This window comes from Oxyura jamaicensis, chromosome 10 (assembly GCF_011077185.1).
Source record: "Oxyura jamaicensis isolate SHBP4307 breed ruddy duck chromosome 10, BPBGC_Ojam_1.0, whole genome shotgun sequence".
Taxonomy (NCBI): Eukaryota; Metazoa; Chordata; class Aves; order Anseriformes; family Anatidae; genus Oxyura; species Oxyura jamaicensis.
Genome location: NC_048902.1, coordinates 7,074,056 through 7,087,697, shown reverse-complemented (window position 1 = coordinate 7,087,697; position 13,642 = coordinate 7,074,056). Strand labels below are relative to the sequence as shown.

The following is a 13,642-nucleotide window of genomic DNA, read 5'->3' as shown; positions in this document are numbered from 1 at the left end:
TGCATATAAAACAGATCAAATATTGTCTTAGTTCTTTGGCACACTCCATTTACACTTCAAAGACATAACTACACAACTTTCGATGGCTTTCAATAGACATCAGTAGTTAAATATCCAGCTTGAATGAAAGGTTGAAAAGGGTCATTATGGAAATAATCTTCCCTTCGCACTTTAAGTTATAACTCCAGCACAAAAAAAAAAAAAAAAAGGCAATAAAAACACTTCAAAAGACATGCTATCTCTCATAGCTAGCGGCAACAATTTGTCTACTTAACTAAACTCAAAAATGCACAGTAGTAGATGACACCATATATGAACAGATGTAATACAGGTGGGGAACAAGTGAGTCATACTGACGAAGCTAAAAATGCATTCCTGTATAGTTTTCTTGCCCTGTTCTGCAGAAAGGTAGCAGTGGAATTCACTACTCACAATCATCATCAGTATGAAGCTTTGCCTTCAATTTTTCCATTTTTCTTTCATCACGCAACAATGTCCTATCTTTCTTAAGTGTTCCTGTACTCTCTTCTTTCTTCTCTTCAATGCTCTCCTGGATTAAGGAATATTCCTCATAATTGGTTATTCCTGGAATAAGAAATAAATCCAGTGTTTGTAATAACAAAAATTTAATACATTCAATACACAGATAAAATTCTTTTCCATATATTAAAACACCAATGGTTCATTACAAGTATAATGAAGATATTCCAGATGAAATGCAAACAAAAGCATGGGGCAAGGGATCCCAGGAATAATCAACAAGTTCTGAATTGAAGATGTTTCTCTGATGTTTGGCATTATTCTTCAAATATATCATATTTGAAGGTGCATTTCCCTTCACGGATGCCTACAATTGCTTCCTGAGAACTGGGTGACTTCAGCTTGCCCACAATGTGCAGAAGAAACATGGCACAGCAGACCGAGGAATAAAACACATGAGTAGACTTCCAGATCTCTCAACTCTTCCTATGAATTTTGCATGAAACTGAATTGAAAACAAATCAGTTCACAGCATTTAGTATATATGCTATGCTGTTCCTAGTTCTCTGTTCTCATCATCTTTCTCCACAGCATTTTTATGTTATACAAGAAAGCAAATTAAATAAATGCTTGCCTACATGACCACATTCATGAACATTAGTCAAACTAATTTTTAGAGCAAATTATTTTCAGCACATTGAATCCAGCATAGGAACACACAATTAAAACACACATTTTAATATACCTTGAAAGTGAATTAAGCTAAATCTATCTCAGTCAAATTAAGATCATTAATTCTAAATGAGAATAAAGCAAGAGCTTAAGATCATTTAAAGTAATCCATGTTGAATGCATGCTTATAGGTAAATTTGAGTTAGTTTCCTAAAACGTCTTCATTTAGATAAATATAAAAACAGACTATAACCAAAATGATACATTTTAGGTCAGCTGCTCTGGATGGTTTCCATACGTAGTTACACAATTAACATGGTATTGTGACTAAACCTAAATCATAACATAGAAACCTAAGTTTAGGTGTATTTCAAGATCAACAACATCCATGTCATTAATATTTAGCAAAAATTTAGTTCTATTTTTCTACCACCTAGCAGGAAAGCTTGTATAAGTAACACACAATGAAGAATTTGAAACAGTACTGTCAGATACCTGTGCCTTCAAATGTTAAATACGGAAGTATAAGGATAGAGCTAATTCTCTACAGACTTTCACAAGAAAGCATGGACAACAGCTTTCAAAAAAATGTTTGGTCAATGTTAACTGATAACAATCTCAACATTTTTCAACGTGTCAACTTCTATCCAATAACACACATGGCATCCTAAATTTCAAGATGTCAGTATGGGAATAAACAAATAAATATTCTTGAATATGTAGGTCCCAAAATCTTACCTATCCTGCTGCAAATGGTAACCAGCAATTCACCAACTGTTTTAGAATCATCCACCATGACTGTTTTCACTGAACCATCCAACATACGTATTTTCTGAGGTCTCTGTTTCTTTTTGTACTCCAATATATCCTATGAAGTAAACAATACTGTTTCTAAACATTTAGGGAAACCACTACAAAAACAACTCTATAGGGTAGATTCCTGAAGCAAGATGCTCCCCCTCCCCTGCCTTTTTTTTTTTTTTTTTTTAAAAAAATGCATGTATGTATGTTTGAAATGGATCAGTTTCAAGAAAAGACTCAAATTTCTCCTACCCCTCCAAACACTAAATATTGATCTTGCTACTTGGGAAACAAGTTTTCTGAAAACATGTTGATGAACAAAGCAACAGACTTTTACCATACCCCATTTCTCAGCATGTAATAATCCAGCGTTCTTCCAGCCTCCAACCATATACCTTTACGAGGATCTTCATCTGACAAGAACAATCCGTAGTCAGAGGCTGTGTAACAGAAAAGACAGTTCTTTGAAAAATACGAAACCTCATCAAATCATCATTTTATTCAAGATTATTCAGGTTCATGGTTAAGCTTCCATTATGTTTACCTCCCATTCTTAATGAACTAGTATGCCTTCATTTTTTTCCGTGCTTCAGAGAAATATTTAATTTAGCAGCAGATAGCAGGGTAGATCAGGCATTACAGAAGACTTGAACAAAAGCTTCACTAAATATGCACATTTCACATCCATTATGGATCATCTATATCATATTTGCAATTAGTTCTCTCTAATAAGACCTTTTTAAAATGCTCATATGTCCTGCTTAAAGACCTATAAATTGAATAAGATGAGAGGTTTTCAGAATTATATTTGTAGTAACGATCTCAGGAAAAAAAAAAAAAAAAAAAAAAAAAAAACTGCATCTATTGAAGGCTAAGCACAAACCAATTGATTCTTTCAGAAACACAAGTAAATGGTAAAACTCCTGTGGCCATAGAAGAACAAATTCAGGCTTAAGCTTCCAAGCCCAGACTCCAGGTATACAAAATGAATACCATGACTGTCAACTGAAGGACTCCTAAAATATGAAGAATTGATACACAGTACATTCTTAGACAAATCCACTATCACAAACAGAAAAAGCTACCATTCTTCCATTGAGCCTGCTCTAACTGTGGTCCTAAAGTTGAAGCTAATGCTTGTTTCCATAAAAGCTGGTCACTTGTGTGCACACAGTCTGTTACAACAGCCCAGCGAAGGGACAGCGCCCTCTTAGTTTTCAGCCATGTGATCACACCCTCTGATTAGAATGTCAAGTAAACACAGCTACAACTTTGGGACAGCGTTTCATCTTTAAGCGTATCATAAAGATACAGTTCACATTTATTCAACAACATTTACATTAAACACAGTGTTACTTATACAAAGATATAAAAACATAACTGAAAGATACCAACTTTTAAAGGAAAAATCCTTCCAAGAAACTGTGTAAGAACAACTTTTCCTACAGACCATAATTAAAAACTCCACTGAAAAGGCAAATGATCCATACAGAGATGTTTATGGACACAAATTCAGTACAGAATCAATTATATGAAATTTTAGAATCTGTGCCTATAAGTAACTTGTGACCTTTACAAGCACACAAAGGGCCTTTGCACTGAGAGCAGAATTACCAAGGAAGTGTTGACTGCTCTACTTCTGGGGAACGCACCCTAGTAATGAAATAGCAGTAGCTGTGCAGCTTGCACATGAATATCACAGTCACCTCTGTCCCTGCATATAAGCTTGCTGGAGAAGTGAGACTTACATGGTTGATAGTAGAACAACAAGACAACATTTTCTGTTGTGCAGGAACTGGTTAGATCACTCTGTACTGCACCACTATGAGTTTTCCTAACGAACAGGCAAACAAATGTTTTAACAGCCACAAGGAAGGGGAAAGGATACGTTGTTTTATATATATATTGTTATGCATTGCAACTTCAGAAAGGTGTTTAAAGTTCGTAATTGTACTGCAATCACATAAAAAAACTTTTTAAACTGAAGAGAGTTCCCAGGCTTCTCTGAGGTTTATGATATTCAGGGCAATTTATTATTTGACATCACTGAATACAACAGCTGTTCAAAATAACTGCCTTAGGAGATCAGTATATCAAAAACGCACAAGTTATATCTGAAAAATAGAAGCTCCGTAACTAGACTTCCTAAGGGCTTCTGCAAAGGAGAAGCATTACAAAATAATACCAAAATCATACATTACTGGATTTTTTTTAACAGTTGATACAAGGCTTTCAGAAGACCTCTAATACTGGAAAGCTGTGCATAAAACTCAAACCATTCTAATGGTTCTACACAGTAGAGAACTAAGTAATTCTGAAGAATCTGGATTTTTGAACAACTTTGGCTAAATGTATAATAGATTTTCTGCCTGATTGAACAAATATTTCAGTGTTTTCATATCTGATTTGCTCAATATGTATAGAGAAATTTGTTTAATGAATAGCACCATTCTGAATATGGTGGGTTTTTAGTTTGTTTTGTTTTTCTGTTCTTGTTGTTTGTTTTTAAACTTAAACAGTTTAAAGCATTTCCCTTTCTGCATTTTGAAGATGTCCAACCTTCTTTGGTAACCCACGCTGTCCCTTTCTTTGCTGATGCATTGAAGAGGTTTATCCAGACCTTCCTAGAAAGCATAGCCGCAAGCTTTGCTTTAAGATGATACCACAAAATCTGTTCTCCAATAACTTGACCTTTCATAGAAGAGCAAGTTTCAAAAAGGCTGGTGAATGTGTGCACACAGGGAAAATGATCCTTCAGCCAAACAAGCAGTTTACATAGAAAGTGAAATTTTCACCAAAAAAAGTTCCCCTTGGAGAAAAAAATCTGTCTCACCACAAGAAGAAAGAATTCAGCTAACTTCAGCCAGTTAAAAATCTGTTTCAACTCTGTGTCTTTTACTCCAGAGTCTTCTTTAAATTAAATCACAAACACTACAACTGTGAAGATAAATGAAGGAACACAACAGACAGTAAAAACAGCACGGGTCTGTTTATTTTCAGTTCAGCCAGTGAATCGACTAAGGATAAATACAGGAACTCACCTTGTCCCATTTGAGCCTCTGGAACTCGTTCACGAATAACTCTGCAGGCATCATACACCGCAGTGGATGGTTCAAACTGCATCGTCTTCACTACATTGCACTGGCGGACACAGATCTTCAAAGAAAGTGCTACCATGGTGTCAAAAATCTTGCAAGTTTCTACTGAATTGTCTGAAAAAGCAGTGATACATTATTGCTCAGAATTTTCCACTTAACTCTTTCATATACTCAACTGTTCATTGAAAAAATTTCAATGACTTTAAAAGAATGATACATTTTCAATAGCAGTCCCATATATATACAGTCCCACTAGCATCCTCAAGCTAGAAACTGTCCCCAAACAGATATTTTTCTTGGCATACAGGAAGTTCATTTTCAGAAGAGGTGCATACACATTCCTAAAGGTTAATATTTTGTCTGAGATAAAACAAAATGCTGCATAAGAAAACAATTCACTTACTGGGTATATCACCAACAGTAAGTATTTAGTAGTAACAGAAAAGCAACTGCATAATTTCCACTAAACCCATTTTTCACTCTTCAATATGACAGATTTAATAACAAATACAAATTAGAGGTCAAATTTTCAATATGCAAAACTCAAATCAAAATGGTTATTTTTTTCCTCCTTTTTAGATCCTGACACATGGGAATCAGTGAGTGCAAGAAGGAGTAGGTTGCTTTCCAAAGACAAAGGTTACATATTTTCAGATGAGGAAATTAACTGGTTTCCCTAACGATGAACATGACTCTCACCATCCCTTTTTGTTAGAACATTTAGATTAGCTGGTAATAAACTGCTTAGAAAAAACTGCATTAAGCAAAGAAGATTCAGAAGTATGCAATACTGTGTGTTCTTTTCAAGTCTGCATAAATCCACTAGATTTTTTTCTATCCTGTTGTGCACCTACCCAGAGCTCCAAGAATAAGTTATTTTTCATTCCAGTTCTACTTCAGAGATGTCGTTGAATTGACAGCATTTGTCTACAAAAACAGGAAGATACAAATGATTTTCGTTTCACTTTGTAAATTGTCTGGGGGTTGTCTCAAGTGTCTTTCCTCACTGTCCTGACATTCCAAATCACACCTCCACCACTGGACTTTCTATAGGGATGTTCAAAAATTCTTCAGAACTAAAACCCTTTCTGCATAAATGCAGAATCAACAAAATCTTAAAATGCTTTCTGCATAAATGCATGTGCATGTTTTTAAATAGGAGGGTGTGAGATTCTAAGGACTCAAATTAGCTGCTGCTGATAATTTGAGGACACATTCCACTAGCTAAAAATTTAAAGGCCAGTTGTGCATCTTTTTAAAGTCCAGATACTCAATTTGGCCAACTCATTTGAAGAATTAGGAAGGAACCACCATTTATATTTCTAGAGTGTTAAGAAAACACAACACCAAAGCACTGGGCTCTATGACTGCACCCTTCTCTAAAGCACAGACAAATCATCTCTCTCTCTACTGATGCCATTTAGGAGTAACTCCAGCTCTAAAATGTAACACTCCCACATATTACTGGGGCAGCCCACCCAGCTGCCTCTCAACAAGCTAAATCTTTCAACTTTGTGTTTGTTTTGTTTTGCTTTTTACTTCCAGAACCACTTATTACCACCAGTATAAAATGCTAGACTGTGCAATATTTTCAGACTGACAATGGAAAAGAGGTCACTGAGAGGAAAAATGTACAAGAAACATTGATGTATATACCTCAGTGCTTTCTGAATCTATGAGTGCCTGATAGAAATCTGGATTTGAACCATTCTAGGCAAAGATATACATTTATTGACCTGACCTACTACCAAACGCTCATTCTTTATTTTTATCCAAAAGGTCCTTACTTTCAGAAGTAATCATTCAGTACAGCAGCAGGTCAAAATAAATGCATAAGGAAAAAGACAAAACTCTGCAGTATTTCCACAGAGAATCACCATAGTCAGTATTAGCTTAGTACTTAATCACTCATAAATAAGCAAACCCCAGAGCATCACAAAAACAAAAATATCTTAAGAAACCGCAGGTTGGAGCAGTTTTCACCATCCAGAAGGGTCCCTGGGAGAATTATGTGCTCATATGTATGTACGCACACTGTTAAAAACAAGTGGCACACTAACAGCTGGAAAAAAAGACCTATCAGCTTGAAAAACACCCTGAGCAAGTTGCTCAGAAAGCAACCCTAAACTCACAAGCCACCTCTAAAACCTGGCTGTTGGTTCTGGTGCAGTATGGTGAGCCACAATTCCTGTTCCCTCCTCTGTCTGGAGAATGTGTTAGGACAGGGACATTAAATGCAGCCCTCTGGACTCTCACTCTCTCCTAATTGCTACTCCTCTTAAAAAGATTAAGAGAGAAATTGACACCAGTGAGTACAAGTTCTAGAAAACATTTTCCAGAAAAAGATTTCCTCTCTTCTTTGCTTTTTATTGAACCCAAACGTGAGGCTTGCAAGCCACTCGCATTAAATAGAATATCCCAAGTTGGAAGGGACCCACAAGTATCATCTTAAAACTTGAGCTGTGTTGTCCATTAGAAGGTAACGTGGATGTTGACCTTTTCCTGGATTTTTCTACTTTTCCATGAACAAGATACAGTCTAGCTTTTGGTATGAATGCCTTTTGTTGAAGCAAAATATTCAGAGAAAAACAGAAATGCATTCAACAATCATCCTTAAAAAAAAGAGTAAAAACATGGAAAGATCTCCCCTCTCTTCTGCTAACATATACATTCAACCGAACCTGTACACTCTAACATTAGAGCTAAATAAATATAATACAGTTGCACAGGCACATGGCAGCCCCTTCTCCAAGATTCATCTAGCCACCTTCTTTTAAGGTTAAAGAAGTGAAACATCACCATGTCTAATTAAATGATTCATTGTTTCTTGGTAAGAAATACTAGACCAATGACTTAATAGTCATAAATTAGCACTTAGGTTGAAAGTTTCCTGACATACATAGAAATCCTTTATTATCAGCACTGACAGTAGTCAGTGGGGCCTCATGTAAGTTATGATCATGTATTATTATGCTTCCTAATTCTGAATCTTTATAGCATGTCAGGAAACAAAATTTTCTTTTAAGGTGAAGGGTCACAAAGTAACGGCATGAAAATAGACACATTTACTTCCAACAGATAAGTTTTAAAAGTTTAATTAATCCTTTCATATGGATTGCTCAAAAATGGATTTTTAAAAGGGCACACTATGAGGAAACATTTAAATTCAGTGCCGTGCCTCATCTCCCTCCATAAACGGAGAAAAGGGGACAGAGAAAAGCCAAATGGTGAAGCTAGACTATGAAACTTCAATAGGAAAGGTAAATATCTATAAAAAAGATATTCTGCTAAACTTGCTGTGATTTTGCAGTTTGTACTATTTCTTTTGTTAGGTTAGTATAAAATTAGCAAAACGCAGCTTTTGGGCAGGATCTCACCAGAAAGATATAAAACAGACTAAGTCAGAACTTGGAAACAGCTTCACCAGTATGACCTCATCACATACTTGATAAGTTTAAAAACAAGGTGATGATCCATCACTTCATATTTACACCAAAAAGCCCCTTCAAAATGCATTACATTGTTTCCTAGCTTGAAAATATTTTTACTTTGTGATTGTGCATTAGAAGAACCACCATAAAAGCATGTGTCCAAAGGTACCTCCAGAGGCAGTCTAATTTAGTCTCTGTTACTGAAAAATGGTGCATCCCTATGGTGTCCCTGGCAGGTGCTTATTTTACCTGGTCTTACAAAGTGTCAAAATGGAGTCCACAACATCCACGGGCAAGCCACTCATTGGTTATTTTTATTCGTTTTTACATTTTACCACCACCTCACCTTACAAGTATTCAACCTAGGTCTTCCATGCTGCAAAATAACTTTTTTCCCCCCACTCTACATACACAGACACGGTAAATTAATCCCTGTAGTCATTAATACAATTTTACAAGTTATGAACCTGTTACCGTGGCCTCCCAATGCCTTCTTGTTATTTTTTCCCTCTAGGTTCCAATACTACTCCTTAAAGAAGGAAGAACTTTAATATGCAATGGTCTCATCTCCCTTAAACTCAATGCTCCTGTTTTCAGAGATGCCAAAATACACTTTATTCAGAAAAGAGCTTACTAAAAGAGCCCATGAGTTATCAGCTTCCTTCAGCACTGTGTTCTCAAAAACCAGAAGTGGGTATTCATGTGTCTACTTCAGATTAGCCTCAAGCTAAACCTCCCCACCTGGCTTTCAGCAGTAACTGGGACAGGCAGTTTCCATCTCCTGGGTAACAGCCAAAATACGAGAGCTGTTTTTCCTCAAAAGAAAAATGAACATGGTTAAGAAAAAGGGCTGACACCACAGAGGAAAAACAATGGAAAAAATCCTTCCATGTTCCCTTCAGCTTCTATACCCTGATTCACACCACTGATTCAAATATTTTTCTGTGCAACTAACAGACACTGTTTCTCCTCCCCAATATCACTTACACTCTGGAGCAGGTGATCAAAAAATCAAAGGATTCCTGGAAATCAAAAGGATTTTGGAAGCAATGTTTCACCTCGTACTAAATCTAATGCCCTGTAAGCACTGGAGTAGGCAATTTCTAAATCAGACCGTAACTGATCCGTGCTTGCAAGGTTGGAGATTGAAATAATAAGTTACAGTCCAGAGAGCACGGGAAAGAGAGCAGCAGCTCGAAGTTCTTCAGCAAGAGAATCATCACTGAGAGAACCCAGCACTGACAGGTATGTACCCATGTTCTGGGAAATCCCAACGAAACAAGAGTATAACCAGTGCTTGAATAAAGATGAGCAAGTGCCTATGCACCCACAGAGATACCTTAGATAGATCATGACAATAAGAAAAAATATTTCCAACATATTGGAAAAGATAATTAAATCCTGGAAAGTATGAGCTAAGAATGAGACAATATTAAGTTTCTTTGGAGTGAAGTAACAACAGGCTGTGGGGATGCCTGCCATTCCGGCCACAATCCAGCACTGGTGTAACCACTACTACAGCCAGCTACCTTCCAGCTGCAGACATTAGCAGCCTCTGTCAGAGCTGCCAACATTTGTCTGCACAATCATGTTCACCCAGTTCTGACACTTTTTTTCCTGTGATGCCCATCATGTTTTGAAGAGAATCTTCTCCTTAGTTTTGACAGAACTGGGTTATAGAGTGATTATATAAATGATATGCCAGATCATCCAAGACAGAAGTGATCTTCAGTAGAGGAAGAGGAGCACAATGTGGTAAAGGGATGATCACTGTCCCATTTAGGTCACCAAGAGACCAGCATGTCACCATAGCTGGCAGTCACTAACCTGGGGGGATAAAATTTGCAGCAGACACTGTACTTCCATTTGCAAAGCCCTACTTCAACTTTCAGCAGATATTGTTTTATTCTTCCTCAAAGCCCCTTGCAAAGACATGCATTCACACAACAGCTAGAACTAGGATGCTGTTACTGTTAAGCTACAACAGGTCTGGGTTTAGATGCAGATATATACTCAGTGAACAAGTAATCTATTTTTCTTTTACATCTTTTTCCCATTAGAAGAAATTTTCTGAAATTCCCTAGGGAAAAAAATATTTATATTATATATATACACACATATGCATGCATACACACAGTAAACGTGCCTTCATTTCTTAATTTTTTTTTCAGTGAAAGTTTGAATTTCAAATACATTTTCTATACTGAAAAAAATATAAGTATCTGTAGATCTGAACATTCTATTTTCCCTGAAATAAGTTGGTAAAATGCTTTTTTATTGATTTACTTGTTTGATACAAAATAAGCCAGAAAACGTACATAGTCAATGATGGACAACAAGTCACAAGATAGTAAGTCAATCAAATGTTTATTAACATTCCTTGAGAAATGTCTTGAAAGTAACAACAAGAAAGCTGAGTGTCAAAGCATACTCACCTTTTACTTCCACTGGCAATTCATTTAAAATTGCTTTCCCTCATGGTGTCACATGACAAATACAGAAATTTCACAGCACATTCCCTGAGAAGCTAAATGGTAACAGAGCCCAGCTCTGCCAGACTGGGAAGGTGGCACTGACATGAAAACTACCTCATCAGCTGCTGTGCAAAGAGATAGAGGGAGAAGCATAATTATCTCAAGAAGCATTTTACAAGGACTCTCAAGAGACATATAACCCAAGATAAAAGGCTGTGCTTCTGAATATTAACAAGAACAGGAGTTTGCATCCTGTAATTCAAGCAAGAATTAACTATCATCAAGGTAAAAGCATACAACAAAACAGTAGCAGCATAGCTTATGAGAGGCACAAGAAGTGAGATTTACAGGGGCATTCACATACTTACCTGGCTTCATTCCTACCCCAATGCTTGGGATGTCTGACTGCTGATGAGGCAAGGACATAGTCTATATATTTTGAGCTACATTGCTAAGCAAACAGAGAATGCAGTCTTTTTTATTGAAAACTGTCTCAGCTTAATGCTATGATGAAATGAACATTACTTTGCTTCCATTTCACATCCCTGCCAATAGAATGCTTGAAGTAAAACAAGCCAAAACATCTGCATTTTTAAACCAGGCAAACATGGAACAGCTAACACTGATTATGGACATAGTCCATATTTGACATGTCAAAGTTGCCACTGCCAGTACTATTGGTGAACAACAATGCTCTGCTATGATTTAGCAGAGGTCTGTCTCCCCAGAGATGTTCCTTAACTTGTTCATTTAGGCTTGAGAAAATACAAATCTAGATTATGGGAGTATCAAAGTCTAAAAGCCTACATGTATACATGGTAGTATAAGGCAAAGCTATGTATTTTTATATTAGACTAACTTAGTAAGACAACCCAGTGGCTCAGAAGTTCTCTATTCATCTCAGTACCTACCACCCTACTGCTGGCTGTGGTGGTTTTACCGTCCTAGGCAGTTGAACACCACAACCGCTCTCTCACTCCCCCTCCTCAGATGAGGAGGGGAAGAAGTAAAGGAAAGAACAACTCACGGGTTGAGATAAGGATGATTTAATTAAAGAGGGGAAAAAATATATATAATTAAGGAAATATTATTATAATTAAACAATTCAACTAAAGGGAAAAAAAAGGGAAAGGGGAAGAGGAAGGGGGAAAGGGAACAACTAAACAAAACAAGTAAAGGCTATGTGGAAGTGCAGAGGAAAGAAATTACTCTCTACTTCCCACTTCCCACAAATGAGCGATGTTTGACCACGTCCTTGAAGCAGGGCCTCAACGCACGTAGCCGGTATTCGGGAGGAGGACAGACGTTTTCGCAACGAGAGCCCACCCCTCCCCTCTTCTTCCTTTTTCCACCTTTTATTGCTGAGTGTGACATCAGATGGTATGGAATATCCCTTTGGTTGGTTTAGGTCAGCTGCCCTGCTGATGTTTCTTTCTCACTTTTTTGCCCACCCCCTAGGAGGGTCAGAGAGAGTCCTGATGCTGTGCCAGCACTTCTCAGCAGCAGACACAACACTGGTGTGATACCACTGCTGTTCTAGCTACAAGTGCAGAGCGCAGCACTGTATGGGCTGCTGCAGGGAAAGTTAACATCCCAGCCAGACCCAGTACACTGGCACATGGCACCAAAAATACAGCACATGCTATATTTTCTACTAGTCACAACAGTTGAACACTTAATTCTCCTGCAACATACCAAACACTTCTTCAGTGGACTGCTGCCTGCTAAAACCTTCCTAAGCAAAAAGTAATCAAAAACACAAACTCAGTTGTCCTTCTAGCTACATTCCTTATTTCCCAAATTGAATGCAAATTGAAGTGTCATCTTTCACAATCAGTAACGATAGCACCACTTAGCAGGCAGGCGACTGTGCAAGCACTAAGATCAACAAAATATGTTTTACTACAAACTCACAGTGGCACTTAAACCAGTCAGTCTCTGTTGCCACCTTATGTTCTTATCCTGTAACAGGTCACACTTTCCAAAAAAGTCCACCCTCTCTACAGTGCTCCACTGCTGTCTGTTTGTAACTCATTTGTACCAGGCTGCTCTCAGAAGTGCTTATGGGGTGCTATTTATATTTTTTCTTAGAACAGTAGGCTGATTCTCCACCGGCTCATTGTAGAGCAGCTGACCAACCTGCGGGTTGCATGCCTGAAACATGGTCATATGGCACAGCAAGGCCTTCTTCAAACTCCTTGATAGACAAGACATTGAAGATGCCATCACTGACCGGTTGCTTTGCCGTTTCACTGAGAACACTGTAGAGAGGTGCTTCAGGGAGAATTATCACTGATGTCCAAATATCACACATATGTATGCTCAACTAGAAGTTGTGTTTCATCAACAAATTTAGAAGGGAGCAGCATGCACTCTTCTGGCAGCCAGAAACAGAACAACAACAACACAAAAGCAAAAAAGCGCCCTCTGTTTTGATCAAATAAGCTTAAAGATGAATGCAACAGCAGTAAACCAACTGCCCATTTCAAATATTAACTTCTGGTCTCTGAGTACAAAAGGTATCAGCTTAGGAGTGTCCAAAAGTAGACAAAGTCTCAAATACTACATGCTGTCTGGGGTGGCTAGTCAGAACTGTTTTAATGTGAACAAGCAAACAAGAACTATAAGCCTTCCATCACTTATAATACAATAAACTTAACACTACTCCAAAGAACATTCTTTATCC

At 37.4% G+C, this 13,642-nt stretch overlaps 1 protein-coding gene across 2 annotated transcripts in view; it reads right to left on the bottom strand.

The window, feature by feature from the left end:
• Positions 1-13,642, bottom strand: part of TLN2 (talin 2) — a 170,745-nt gene that overhangs the window by 96,965 nt on the left and 60,138 nt on the right. For both annotated transcript variants that reach the window (XM_035336334.1, XM_035336333.1), the window contains exons 4-7: positions 4,995-5,165; positions 2,296-2,393; positions 1,891-2,020; positions 433-585 (exon numbers count right to left, since the gene is read on the bottom strand). In XM_035336334.1, the coding sequence (XP_035192225.1) occupies positions 433-585; positions 1,891-2,020; positions 2,296-2,393; positions 4,995-5,130 (517 nt within the window). In that variant the 5' untranslated portion in view covers positions 5,131-5,165. The remainder of the gene's footprint in view (positions 1-432; positions 586-1,890; positions 2,021-2,295; positions 2,394-4,994; positions 5,166-13,642) is intronic.